Below are 15,006 nucleotides of genomic sequence, written 5' to 3'. Positions count from 1 at the left end.
TTAGATCAGGTTAGAGTTTATGCCTGTACTATTAGACTGATTTATTTGCATTCTAACATGCCTTTTTTGAGTTTGGTACAGATCTGCTGGAAACTGATTTGCCAAAAAAATTTAAAATTTTTGTTCATTTCGGAAGCATTTTCACTGAATATAGGTTCCTCCCCCCCCCCCTTTTTTTGATCTTTCCTTTATTGATACAATTCCATTGTCTTTTGCCTCACACTGTTTCTAATGAGCAGGTAGCCATTGTTCTTGCATAGCCTTCTGTTTTCCTTGCTTCTTTTAAAATTTTCTCTTTGTCTCTTAAATGTGTAAAATTAAATTTTGACAGAAACATACAGCAGGCTTTAAGCTTTCAATGAAATAATATATTTACTCTTTCCTAATTTACATTAAAAGCCTGTTAGCCAGTATGGACTGGTGGTAGTTATCTGGTAATTTAAAAAGTACTAAAGCTAGGAGGTGGCCTGGGTGATCTCAGTTCAGGTCTTAATCTCTGGGTCATGAGTTCAAGCCACTCATTGGGCTCCACACTGGGTGTCGAGCCTATTTTGAAAAATAATTTTTTTTTAGTACTAAAAAAATTTTTTTAAAGTACTAAAGCTAGAAATTACTTCTTAAAAACATTCAGCATAAATTTATATATGTTCATCTTTTGCTACAACTGTAGAGGATTTTTTTTTCTTTGAGTAGGTATCTGTTTTTTCCTATTTATTTTGCATACCCCTGCTGTCATTGAGGAATCATCAAAGTTTTTTTAGTTTTGGTTTCCTCACAGTGGAGCAAAGAACTTAAAGTTCCTAAGAGATCTGAGTGCAGAATGTTTCTATATTTCTACAGATTTTTCCTCTAGCCACACTGAAGTGAAATAAACCTTTTTTTTTTTTTAAGTAATTTGCCTTTCAGTTTTTAAAAAGCATTTAACCTAGTTTCATAGAAGCAAAAACTCTCTCTTCTGTTTCCACTCTTATTTCATCTGTTTATGTAATATTTAATTCATGTAATTATAGAAATAAGTACTATTGTAATAAACAGGTTTGAGAATTGACACAGCTGACTCTTAGTAAGCATGTAACTCAGTAGCAAAATGTGTGGATATCCTAGAGAAGATCATGGTAGCCACAGATACTCATTGTGCAGGCAGCATTACTCAGTATCTTTTAGAGCCGATTTGGTAGAGATTGATTAGAGAGCAGGTATTTCAATAAAAAATGTATTTGTTTTTACATTGATATTTCTGCTAAGTCTGTGTTCAGAGCTAGGCATTTTTTTTTTAAGATTTTATTTATTTATTTGAGAGAGAGTATGAGGAGGGGCAAAGAGGAGAGGGAGAAGCAGACACCCCGCTGAGTAGAGCGATTGATGTGGGGCTCGATCTCAGGACCCTTGGACCATGACCCGAGCGGATGGTAGATGTTTAACAGGCTGAGCCACATAGGCGTCCCCAGAGCTAGGCCTGCTTTCATTCTGTTGCTCCATTTCACTCTTTGAAATGATAACTTTTATTTTGAATCTTGTTATAAAAATTAAGGGTCTTTTCATAACTGTATTGTGTTTTATATTTTCCTGAATTCTTTGACATAGTTGATTATAAACTATAATATCATTTCAGTTGATAGCTCTTGGGGAGATAATAAATGAAGGCTGTATTATAAGTGTATGTCACTTTGAAGATGCAGCTCAGGCTTATTGAAACAAAACTATATACAAGGCATAGAAACTTAAATTTAGTGGCTTTTCTGTAAATGTTATAACTGACTTTTTAAAAATTATTGTTAGTGGCTTCCCTATTTCAGCCTCACAGGCTCCTCATTTACATGTCTTCTTCTCTTTGTGTATCTCTATCTACTAGTTGCATCTATTGTACATCTGCCCCTCTGAAACTATTTCTTTCAAATCATACCAGCTTCTCAGAAGTTTATTACTATCAGCTGGAATGTAACAACTGAAACTCCTAGACATCCCTGCAAAATGCTCCTGTTTTTTTTGGAACTATGTTAGTATCGTAGGATTTTATCACATTGTAGTTAACTGTATTTAGACGGGATTCCTTTAGAATTAGCAAAATATTTTTTTGCCACCTACCTACCAATTTTGTACTTTGTAAACATGTGACAAACTAATTTTTGTGTTAAGAAATATCAGTGAAATTTAGATTTGAATAGTTTATAATTCTTGTAAAGTGCTGTTACTTCCTTTCTTAAAAGATAGAAGCTTCCAGATTGAGTTAACATAAAAATCCTGCTCCATTGTTTAAGACAAGTGATAAAAATATCAGAAAAAAACAAAGATATATACCAGATTGATGACAGACACAAGGAATAGCACCTAACACTAGATGAAATAGAATTCAAGGAGGTTGAAGAGTGGTTTGATGAGACAAGAATGTTAATTTATATTAATGGAATCTAATATCTTTTAAATGGATTTGACGACCATGATGAGCCTTTTTGTACCATGCATTTAACATTGAGATGTTCATAGGAAAAGCTGTTAACTAAGGCTCTAAAGAATTTGAATAGGGCAGCCCAGGTGGTACCACTACTATTCCTTAAAAGTTCATTATGATTTTGGAATTAAGAAATTTACATTCTAAAATAGAATTTAATAAAATGGCTAGTTGGAGGATAAACATATAACTATCAAATAATGGATAATGTTATACCCTTAAGTCATACAAAAATGCAGAGGACAAAGATCAATAAATTATCTATTTTAAAATTCAAATTCTCTTTGGGAAAAAGCATAAATTTAAAAAGCAACAGGGGCACAGTCAGTTAAGTATCCAACAAAGTAGGTTATTCATAAATGAAAATACAAGTAGTAAACATAGGAAATTATCAGATCAGAAACAGTATTCTATAAAAATGACAGGTGGTCATTATCACTTATCAGATTAAAAATTGTAAATATTATATATCAGCAAAAATTTAGGGTAGCTAACTAAACCATCAGAGAATCCTACTATAGAGTAGTATACTGATGATCAAGAGAGGTAGTTCCAGGGGTGCCTGAGTGGCTTAGTCTTTGTTAAGCATCTGACTCTTAATTTCAGCTTAGGTCATGATCTCAGAGTTTTGAGATCCAGCCTTGTGTTGGGCTCTGCACTGATACTGGAGCCTACTTAAGATTATCCCTCTCTCCCTCTCCCTCTGCCCCTACTCCCTGCCCAGACTCATTCATGCTTGCTCACATGTGCACCCTGTCTCTCTCACCTCTTGCTCTCCAAAAAAAGAAAGAAGTAGTTCTAGTTGTATTAGTACAGATAAGACACTCTGTTAGGTGAGAAAAGGAAGTGAAAATGGTGTAGTGTTGTCTTAGTCCATTCAAGTTACCATACACTGGGTGGTGTATAAACCCCAGAAATTTATTTCTCCTAGTCCTAGAGGCTGGAAAGTCCAAAATCAAGACACCAGGTGAGAGCCTGCTTCCTGGTTCATAGACCACTATCTTTCCCTGTGTCCTCACATGGTGAAGGGACCCAGGATCTCTGGGGTTCCTTCTGTGAAGTCACTCATCCTGTTTATGAGGGCTTTGCCTCCCAAAGGCCCCACACCAAAATACCTGCACATCAGGGATTAGGTTCCAAGATGAATTTTGGGGGAGGGGAAAACAAATAGTCTATAGGAAGTAAATACAGCCTAATACCATTTGTGTTTTTAAAAAACATGCAGACAGTCCTCTGTATTTCAGTAGATAGACATAGGTAAATGTACTGAAAGAGTTTAGAACAATAAACTTCAGCTTTGCCTCTGGCAAGTGAATTCTAATATTTAATCTTTATAAAAAGAGTGAGCAAAAGAAGCGTTCAGAGGGAAATTTATATCATTGAATGTGTGTAGTAGAAAAGACTATCTGAAATCACTTATCTAAGCTTCCATCTTAGGAAACTAGACAAAGAAGAGCAAATTAAATCCAAAGGAAGTTGAAGAAAGAAATGATAAAAATTACAGCAAAAGTCAGTGAAGTTAAAAACAGGAAAGCAGTGGAGAAAATCAACAAAAGCTGGTTCTTTGATAATAGATTTTATATGTCAGTTTTATTTTATCAGGAAAATTGATGAGCCTCTAGTGTCCTACTTGAAAGAAAGGAGCAAGGACACAGATTACTAGTACCAGAAATGAAAGAGGGGATACCGCTGCAGATCCCAGAGACATTAAAAGGATAATCAAGGAATACTGTGAACAACTCTGTGCCTATAGATTTGATAACCTACGTGAAGTGGACCAATTCCTTGTAGATTAGATACAATCTGCCACAACTTACAGCAGAAATAGACAATTTTAATAGGCCTATATCAATTAAAGAAATTGAATCAATAATTAATAACCCAGAAGACCTTGGGTTTGGCCATGGCTTTTTATATACAACACCAAAGGAGAAGCTGGATTTCATTAAAATTAAAACTTCCTGCTGTGAGAAAGACACTGTCAAGAGAATGAAAAGACAAGCCACAGGTTGTAGAAAATATTTGGAAAAGGCATACCTGATAAAAGACTGTTATCCAAAATACACAAGGAACTCTTAAAACTCAACAGTGAGAAAACCAGTGACCAATTTAAAAATTGGCCGAAGTTCTTAATAGATACCACAGAACGTGTATACATGGCAAACAAGCATATGAAAAGATGCTTCACATCAGGGAAATACCAATTAAAGCAACAGTGAGGCACCACTACACACCTATTAGAATGGCCAAAATCCACAACACTGATACCACCAAATTGTCCAAGGATGTTGATGAACAGGAGTTCTCATTCATCACTGATGGAAATGCAAAAATGCTACAAACACTTGGAAAGATAGTTTGGCGATTTCTAAACATACTCTTCCATACAATCCAGCATTTGTGTTCCTTGGTATTTATCCAGAGGGATTGAACTCTTAAATCCACACAGAAACCTGCAGACAGATGTTTATAGCAGCTCTGTTCATTATTGCTGAAACTTGGAAGTAACCAAGGTGTCCTTCGGCATATGAATGGGTAATTAAACCGTGGTATCAATAGACAGTGGAATATTCTTTAGCACTAGAAAGAAAGGTGTTATCAAGCCATGAGAAGACAGGGAAGAGACTTAAATGCAAATGACCAAGTGAAAGAAGCCAATCTGCAATGGCTACCTACCGTATGGTTCTCAGTATATGACATTCTGGAAAAGGCTAAACTATGGAAGCAGTGGAAACATTAGTGGTTGCCAGCGGTGAAGGGGAGTAGGTGGAACACAGAGTTTTGTTTTTTTTTTTTTTAAGATTTTATTTATTCATGAGAGACACAAGGGCAGAGACACAGGTAGAGGGAGAAGCAGGCTCCCTGTGAGGAGCCTGATGTGGTACTTCCCTGGTGTCCAACCTGAGCTGAAGGCAGATGCTCAACCACTGAGCCACCCAGGCACCCCGAACACAGGATTCTTAGGGCTCTGAAACTACTCTGTGATATTATAGTGGTGGATCCAAACCCACCGAGTATGTAGCACAAGTAAACCCTAATGTGAACTCTGGACTTAGAGTGATAATGATGTGCCAGAGTAGTTTCATCACTTATAAGAAAAGTACCACAAGGGTAGGGGAGGTGGCTATGCATATGTGGAGGGAAAGATGGTATATAGAAAATCTCTACTTTACTCTCAACCCTGCTGTGAACTGTTAAAAAAGTCTGTTGAAAAAGTAGTGAAAGAAGGGTATATATTGTGTAATAAAGTTAATTTTATAGAAAATAATTAAATGAGGGCAGTGTCAAGAAAAACAAAAACTAAAATACAGATAAAACTTGTAAAAATATGCAAGAGTTTTATGTAGAAAATTATGAAACTTAAAGCTCATAAGTGAAACTCTAATAGCTAGAGAAAAGATTTCATGTTCCTGTAAGGAAAGATACTGCAAGGTTGCTTCTTTAAAAACTAGTAATAACTGTAATAAATTTTTTATCAAAGTCCCGCTAGGACTTTTGGAAAAAACTTCTGCACTTTATTTGAGAGAGTAAATGTTCAAGAAGCAGCAAGACATTTTTTAAAGAGAAATAAGAATAATGTAGGAAACACCCTACCAGCTATCAAAATGCAGCAAAAAGTGTTTTTTAATCAAATGATGGCAGTGGTGCAGTATTCTGACAGACCAGTGGGCCAGATTAGAGTATTCAGCATCAGCATGTTTGTTTATGACGTATTTTGTGAATTCTGAGTTTTTCAGTTTTAACATTTGACAACTGGATTCATTTTACAGTTAATGTAAACTATAATGATCAGCATTTTTTCCTTTGTATAAGATGCATGATGGGGCATCTTAAAATCTGTAACATCTTAGATTGAATGAAATATTATGAAAGCAAGTATATACATACTCACACATCACTACATACTCACATACTCATACATGCAATGAGACCCAGCTCAACATCACCTCCCAAGTTTTAAGGTAGTCTCTTACCTGCAACCATGATATTTGTCTAATGGCTTTAGCAATACAATGAAAATGAATTACATAGTGAAGTTATTTGGAAGATATACAGGATTTCATGAAGTCTGTGAAAACGATGTTGGCAAAGTATTTTTTTTTAAAGATTTATTTATTTATTCATGAGAGAGAGGCAGAGACACAGGAGGAGGGAGAAGCAGGCTCCATGCCGGGAGCCCAACACAGGACTCGATCCCAGGACCCCAGGATCGCGCCCTGGGCCAAAGGCAGGTACCAAACCGCTGAGCCACCCAGAGATCCCCTGAAGTATTTAATTCATCCATAGCCAATGGCATATAAGAATCTGGTTTCCTTTTTTAAGCAAAAATCCCTATCAAAATTGATTTTTCTTCGTAGTTTATTATGAAATTTTGGGTTTTGTTTTAAATATATTCACTTAAAGTGGCCTTTGTGTAATGTCAGTTATCCTCAGAAGACAAAAATATCCTACTCACTGTACAGATGGTATTTCAACAGAAGAGCATAGTGGAGCATCTGGGTGGTGCACTCTTAAGTGTCTGACTCTTGGTTTTGGTTCAGTTCGTGATCTCGGGTCATGAGATCAAGCCCCATGTGGAGTCGGCTTGAGATACTTTCTTCTCCCTTGGCCCTTCCCTCTGCTCATTCTTGCTCTTGTGCATGTGCTCTCCTGCCCCCCCCCCCAAATTAATGAATCTTAAAAAAAAATTTACTCCACGGAAGAGTATAGTATCAAAAAACTAATGGGATAATAACTCTTTGCTGGACAAGGTAATTGATAACTTGGGTTTCTGCCTGATGAACATAGATTTCAGATAGGCAAAATTTCTGAACATTAAAAAAATTCAAATTCCAGAAGAAAATATAGAAAAATAGTTTTTAGAAAGCCCAAAGCCTTAAAGCATGCTCTCTCCATAGGAGTGGTGTTGTCCGTGAGAGGGCATAAATGAATCCATAGGAGGTGAGAAAAGTCTGAGCTGTTAGAATGTTTATGGACCTTCAAAGGGCCACTGTGTACATCAACAGATACACAGTATATGTGTGATATTAAAAGTTCTTGAGGGAGGCAGTTAGGGAAAAGATGTCTAACAAGGCTCCTTAGTAGGGGTGATAGTGGAAATCAGCCAAGAGGACAGTGACAGATTCTATAGTACACATATATTTTAAACTTCTTGATTATGAAAGACACTGTAAACCAAATTAAAAGGTGACACAGGATTTAAACACATTGAAGCTCTTGGTGTTTGTCCACCTGCCCAAAAGATAAAGTACCTTGTTCCTTAAAAAAAAAAAAGAAGAAAGATGCTGTCTCTTAAACAAAAAAAAAGTAAATGACAGTTTGAGAGAAAAGAGTTTTCAATTTCTGTAATTGACAGAAATTGACAGAGAAGTGTACTTTTAATGTATTGGAGTTTCCACAAATGGTTAACAGAAACAACTCGGTAGAAATAAGGGCAAAGGATGTGGAGTCAGGTTTGGTTTATTTACTACAGTGACTCCATTCCTGTTCATTTGGTGTTTATTAGATGTGAATGACCATCTGTATTTCAAAAGGAATTACACATAACACCTTGTGGGGGCCCCTTCTGTTTTAGACATTGAAACTCTCTGAGGTATGTCACCACAGAGTTGGAACAAACAATGTGGCATGGAAAAATCCATTTAGTTTTTTTCTTTGTTATATTATGCCTTTTCCTAATTTTCTGAATGTATAACGACATTAACTCTATCAGTTTCCCTTTTTAAGAATATGAGAGCGTGTTATATTTACAGCCAAACCTAATTTCTTTGTTCTAACAAGATGATTTTTGCTGTTTTATGTGTTTATTTAAAACAGGTTCTAGAAATTCTCATAATGAAATATATAGGAATATTTTATCAGGCATAAACATTTTTTATGTTAATGATATGGAATATTAAATATTCTAGATATTTACTTGTTAAACATGCTGACCTAAATATTAAAGCTGTTTTGTCATTTTAAAAGTTAATCAGAATTGTAGGTATATCTTTTAACTTCTGTTAAGTATAGCTATTTGGTCTCTGTATACATTTTTATTTTTATTTTTATTTTTATTTGTTTTCATCTGGCTTTTTATTAGCAATCCAATGGGGAGAAGATGGCCGTCCATTTCATTTTCTCTTTTATACTGGCAAACAGGCGTATTATTCATTAATGCATGTAAGTATATTACATCGATGATTAATAATATGAACTGTGAGCTAAGTGTACCAGACATTTTGCTCAGCTTCAGGATCACCTAGTATGTTTCACATTGAATGGAACTAAGACCTCTGGAGAGAAGGCAGTATGTCAAAAGACTTTATTTGTTCATTTTTGCTGAAGGTAATTAAGCATCATAGAATTTATATCAGGATGGTTTGGCCTTAAAATGCTGGTACTTACAGATTGAGATCATTGTAAGAGATAGATGCCCCACTCAGTAATAATGCATGTGTGTGTATTGAAGGTAAGGCACGAAGCAGGAAAGGGGCGAGGATATGCTGCTGTCATGGGCTGTGAGGCATTTACCATGGAGAGAGTCAAATTGTCCTCTGTACTTTTTGTTTATTCGTACACAGTTTTAGCTTTTCAGAAACGAATGCAGCCTTATGAGTCTAGAATCTGTGCCTCCAAAAGACCTAAGAAATGGTTTTATTACACTTTGACTTGCAACTGGGTTCAAGTGTCCTTGGGAACGGCTTTTATTTTGTTTCAGAGCTCTAAGCGTTTGATAGTGTGCAAATTTGGGGGTTCCCTCGGGTACTGTGAACATAATGGCTAGATTGCTAATACCCAGTTTTTTACAACAGACCCCATTTTCCTTTAAGAACACGATGTCAGATTTTATTTCTTCATTACATGATTTTTAAAAGTTGCAAAAACATTCAGCAGGCTTTCCCCCTCACCCTCCCCCCCCCCCCCCCCCCACGTCCTCAGTCAGCTTTCAGGTTGCCTGAATCCCAGGCACACATTCACTCGGCACTTTTAGAACTCTCTGGTGTTTATTTGTGCTCCACACACCCAAAGGACAAAATCCTCACTTGTCAGGTACATTTATTTCTTGGGGAAAAAAAAAAAAAGAAAACCTTCTTTTCGCTTTTTGTTGACCTTGGGCAAATGAGCTTCTTGCCCTGGCAGAAATGAAATGAATGATAAATGTAGAGTGTGTCTTTGCTGACTAATGGAGCTGGGCTGGCTCTCCGCCGAGCTTCTCCGCAGCCCGAGGCTGCCCGAGGACCCCTGCTGTTCATTTAAATAGGTATGTCAAATCTGCCTCCCAATGCCGCCGGTTTGATCTGTGGTAATATTTGTGAAGGTTCCATATGGACTTGAGCCCCCTGCAGTGCTAAGAAATAATGTACAACGCTTCATGGTGCAGACGCAAATTTTCTCTGAAAAGGGATGCAGTGCTGCGTTTTAGCTGTCGGAGGGGATGATGGAGCTGACGCGCTAGGCCTGTCAACTTGTTACACGGATGGGTTGCACGCAGCGAAGCTGTGGAAAATCTGTGCCTTTTAACTTTTCTACTTAATCACGGTTGTAGCATTGCCTTTAGACTGTATGCTACATTAATTCTCTTCCTGCCTTCTGCCTTTCATCCCGAGTTTCACGGAAAAAAGTAAAGCATGCAGGTCTTGTAGAGGAGCCTTATCAAACAGCTGTCATCTGACAAGCCATTTGCATTTGTTTGGGCTGAAACTGAGCAACCCAAGGGCAAGATATTTTGTTGCATTCCATCATAATGAAGAAATTACACATTGTAGAAGAGGCCTAACTTCTATTTGGGTTGGTTTATGTGTTTTAGAAAGGTACCGCTAGAGAAGCCAGTCGGTTTCTCAGTGGATAAAATACGACTGTACGCTGACTGAAATGTCAAATTACATCTGATTAATAAAGGTTTGGAGTTTTGTTTTGGTTTTCCTTTTTGAGTAATAGTTTCTGTTATGTAGAGCAGAATTCTTTGGGCTTTTCGATTTTAGTCAAACTCAGTAATTTAGGTCGGTTTATTTTGTTGGGAGTTTTGACTCCCCAAGCAGTATGGGGCTTAGCATTGGTTGTATTGCTCATCAGAACAGTTTACACGTATGAATTGTAGATCTTTTGGTTTGCCTGGAGCATTTTAATTCAGATAATTAATAAAACCTTGTGTTTCCAAAACTTCTTATGCCGATCACTTTAGTGTCCTGTCTGGCCAGTATTATTAATTAACAACTGCAGTCCTACCAGGCACATTTCCTAGGTCATGCAGGTGAATGTCCTCCTAGAGACTGTTACTTTGCAATAGCGTGTGACTAAATATCCACTGGTCACTTAACAGAGGCAATATTGTAGGGAAGTCAGGCATTGGGTATAAAGAAAAAGAATAAAACTTGAAATTGCTTCGTGTGTTTGTTCACTCCTTTGTTCTGCCTTCTCTTGGGATGAAGGGAGGATACCCTTCTGTTCTGTGGGAGGGTGATAGCCCCCTCCTACTGTCCCACTGCAGCAAGGAGTCAGCCCCCAAAGACTGTGGCAGGCCTCAAATGCTTAGAAATATATGTTTGTTGTTACCGTTTCTTACCATGTGAAGGGGTAAAAAGACCCTAAGCCAAACTAGGTTTTTATCATTGGCCACCTGTAATTGTGTGAAGCATGGCAGTCATGAGCCAAGCTTTTTGACAAACAGACAACTCACAGATCTAAAGCATGTGTGCAGTTTTGCCCAAGAGACCTTTCTGACATCAATTAACCTTCTTCTCTTCTGTAATAATGCCTCTTTTTAGTATTTGGTCACTGTTTGTATAATAAGCTTCTATATTACCTCACAGAAACTAATAATACAAGAGAGTCCTGATGTGGCTTGCAGTTAAGGATAACATACAGTGCTTTAGTGAACACTGGTTCCAATTGGCCTATCATCAGCCCATCCGGTCTTTGTGAGAAGCATTTCAGGGGAGATGAGGACAAGAAGAAAGAAGCAATTTATTGTTCCTGCCCAGAGGTGAAGCATGATAGGAAAGCCTAAAGTGGAAGAAACGTGCTGATCCATGTTGTCTCAGACTTTGTAAATGTGTTACTTTCCAAAGGTTGTTACCACCTTCCTTGGAACTCCCTTTTTCCTGTGGATACAATGTATGTCTTCAGGTTTCTGGGAAAGTCAAAAAACCCACTTATTTTACACTGTAGTGAGTGAATATGGTGTACATACATAATGTAAAAAATATAGGATAGTGTAAACAAGGAGTGTCTTAAACAGTAAAAAGTAGTTTAAGGAGAAATAAGAGACTTGAGGAGTTTCTCGAAGGTTCGTATCGTTGAGTACTGAAAGGGAGCTCCCAGTTTTGATGGTACTGGCTCATCTGTCTTTTCTCATCCAAAATGGATGGCTGTCCATTTCCTTAAGAGCCCTGTGACAAGTAGAACTTGTATACTTCTTAGGCATGATGTAGATTTTCAGCTTAGGATTTCAGGAGCAGAAGGAGGAAACAGAGGCAGAAGAAGAGAAGCTTCTTGAAACAACTGAGCCAAAGTGTAAAGGAATGGAAAGAATTTTTAAAGAGGATAATATGTGTATGTGCAGAAAAGAAAACGCTATGCCATGGCACAAGTGAGCTGTGAATAGCCTTGGTCTAGATGAGGGAGAAAACTGTGTGTGTGCAGTCAAGGGACAGGCCTGAGGGGTGATCTGTCTGCCCTTAGGGCCTGCCAGCTTGATTGGGGGGGGATACCCTTTGTCCACATCCGGAGCCTGCCCAAGCCGGCTATGCTGGTGATGAGGAAGGCTATACCCATGAGCAAGACATTTACAACCTGGCCAGTCATGGTTGAGTATGGGCAGGGCCTTTAATTGTAGGAAAAACATTAATTCAGGTTTACTCATTATATACATGTTTTTGAAAATTTTTAAATTCATTCACTAAAAGCGAATTGAAGATTAAAGTTCATTACAAGAGGTGATAGTTTGACTCTGAAGTGGGAACCCTTTGTAAACCATGATTCGTGAAGTCCAGTCATGTCCACTGCAGCTTTTCCCAAAGTGTTTGCTAAGAAACACAGGTTATAAAATACTTTTCATGAAAAAGGTTCTGCCACAAAGTGAGCTGGCAGTGCCACACATTGTGTCCTAGGAAAACATGTCCTAGGAGCTATGTGATAGCATTATAAAGTCCAGCAGTAAAGAAGCCTGTTGCAGTAACCTACTACATCCAGTCACAGAACCCTTTGTACCCAGGGCACCTTTTATTTTATTTTATCTTATTTAATTTCTTTAAGATTGTATTTATTTATTCATGAGAGACACAGAGAGAAAGGCAGATTCATAAGCAGAAGGAGAAGCAGGAGCCTGATGCGGGACTCAGTCCCCGGACCTCTGGATCACGACCAGAGCCAAAGGCAGACACTCAACCACTGAGGTACCCAAGTGCCCCTCCAGGGCACCTTTTAATCTTCCATGAAACTAATGCTTGTGAAAGGCTGTACAGACATTGAAAAAATCAGTTTTCAGATATCATAGGCATTTGCTGAAATTTTACACAAACTCCCTCACCCCAATTTCTATGATATGGTTGTGCATCTCTTTATAGATGCAGTTTTTACTGCATCCGTGATTATCATATAAAAGCCTCATTTTTAGGACTCGTTTTACAGTAAACAATGGAATATTTTCAAAGTATTTCTGTAAATTAAAGGAATTACATGGCCACAGATGAAATCTACCCAAAGAAGTTTGAAATTAAATAAGTAGATCATTATATATTATTTAAACTATACTGCTGAAGTGAAAAGAAAAGTTAAAATTTGAAAGAAAACCCAAGTTAATTCTAATCCTGATAATTTACACATAAACAGCATTCATTTGCCTTTTGAAAGAAGGCTGGCTTATTTAGAAATTCTCTGGTTTGTTTTAAATGACTTAAGTAACCTTCTGTGTTCATAAAGCATGAGAAGAGCAACCCCAGAAGCATCTTGACTATGTGAAGATTCCAGACTCCAGTAAGCAAAATTCCTGGGGACTTAGTGCCACAAAATCCTTATGTAGTTTGCATTGTCTTTGTAACCTTGTAGTGAATATTGAAAACTTTCAGTTTAGTGCCTTTATCTTTAAAAATGAAATTTTAAATAGTAACCCTTCTCACAATGAGGTATTATGAAATAACTCCTTTAAAACTGCAAAATGCTGATTTTTAAAAAGGTACAGAGCGGTACTGACAAATCTTTGCATGCTGTATTAAGACTATATATATAGCATATTGTTTTCACTAAGTGATAGCAAGGATCTGTGATAGCAGTATGTCTCTTGAAACATTAGATAAATAACAATAACCATGATAAGTAAATTATATATTATGTTTATTTCATTTTATTTCATTGTATATGCCAATAGCCAAACAATCGAGAAGATTGCTACTTAGGAAATCTGATTTTCTGTGATTTTTTTTTTTTTTTTTTGACAAATACGTATTTTAAGTCCGTTAGTTTTCTGTTATTTAACTAGTATCTAAGATGATAATTACTATTCGTTTATTATTGTATGTTTTGAGTATCAAAATATAGTTGACTTTTCCTGTACCACCCCAAGAAATGTTATTTGTTTACCCTTCCTAAAATTGGAATTTCTGCATGATTAATATAGCCAAAACAGATTTTAGAAAGATACCAAAAATCATATTGCTCATGCTCTTGGAAGGGTTTAGTTTAAGCATCCCTTTTCTGCAACCTGAGCATCTGGTATTTTCAAATTAGGCACCTTCTAAATTTGACTCATACATTATGGAAATCTGATGACACGAGGGGTGGATAGGCTTGCTTTGATTTTATGAAATATTAATCATAGCTGTGATTAATGATTCAGCATTTCACATCTGGGTTATTCCTGTCATATTTGAAAATTATACTATTAAATACAGTATATAAACTTAGTGTAGGTGGGGTCACACTAATTCTCTAGTGTCCTTTAAAAATTAAGTGGAAACTTAACAATATACCAGAAGCTACCAGTGATAATCTGTGATGTTGACAGTTCCTGGCATATTTTATACCCTCAGGGATTTTTTTGATGCAGGTTAGTACACATCCCTTCAAGGAGCTGAAGCTATAGAATCTACTTTCTAGAGAACTGTTGTCCTTAACTAACCAAGATAGAATCTCTAGAGTGGTTTTATTATATAAAAGAGAAAGAATAAGTAGAAACGGTACACCAGTAAAATTGTTTCATTTGTTAGACTCTTGAAAGCCATATCTCCCCCCGCTGTTATTTCTTGACCATTACTATAGGTCAGGTACTGTGCTAAATACTTGACACGTTTTCCTATTTAAAGAAATGGTTAGGGTATCTTAATGAGAATTATGTAATTCGTTGGATTACAACCACCGAAGTGTAAGCATCTGCTGTAAATGAATAGAATTGACCATGTTTAAAATTTGACATGTACTATTCATGGTTGGGTTTTTCATCGTACACATTTTTTCCTGATTATTTCACTTCCACTGTTTAAAAATGATTATGGAGCTAAATATAACCATGGAAGGTAATAGCATGATGAAAAAAAATGTGTGTGAAGAAGTGTATGGACTTAAAAGTCTGTCCAGAGTCA

General features: G+C 36.8%; 1 protein-coding gene across 2 annotated transcripts in view; it reads left to right on the top strand.

Moving 5' to 3' along the window:
• Positions 1-15,006, top strand: part of MRPS9 (mitochondrial ribosomal protein S9) — a 62,480-nt gene that overhangs the window by 33,308 nt on the left and 14,166 nt on the right. Inside the window, exon 5 of one of the 2 annotated variants that reach the window (XM_025992382.2) lies at positions 8,532-8,611. The exons of the other annotated variant lie outside the window; for it this stretch is intronic. Coding sequence (XP_025848167.1) covers positions 8,532-8,611 — 80 coding nt within the window. The remainder of the gene's footprint in view (positions 1-8,531; positions 8,612-15,006) is intronic. 2 annotated transcript variants of the gene reach the window in all.

The sequence above is a fragment of the Vulpes vulpes genome, chromosome 16, assembly GCF_048418805.1.
Source record: "Vulpes vulpes isolate BD-2025 chromosome 16, VulVul3, whole genome shotgun sequence".
Classification (NCBI taxonomy): Eukaryota; Metazoa; Chordata; class Mammalia; order Carnivora; family Canidae; genus Vulpes; species Vulpes vulpes.
Note: the sequence above shows the minus strand (reverse complement) of the source record. Positions and strands in the feature narration are given on the sequence as shown.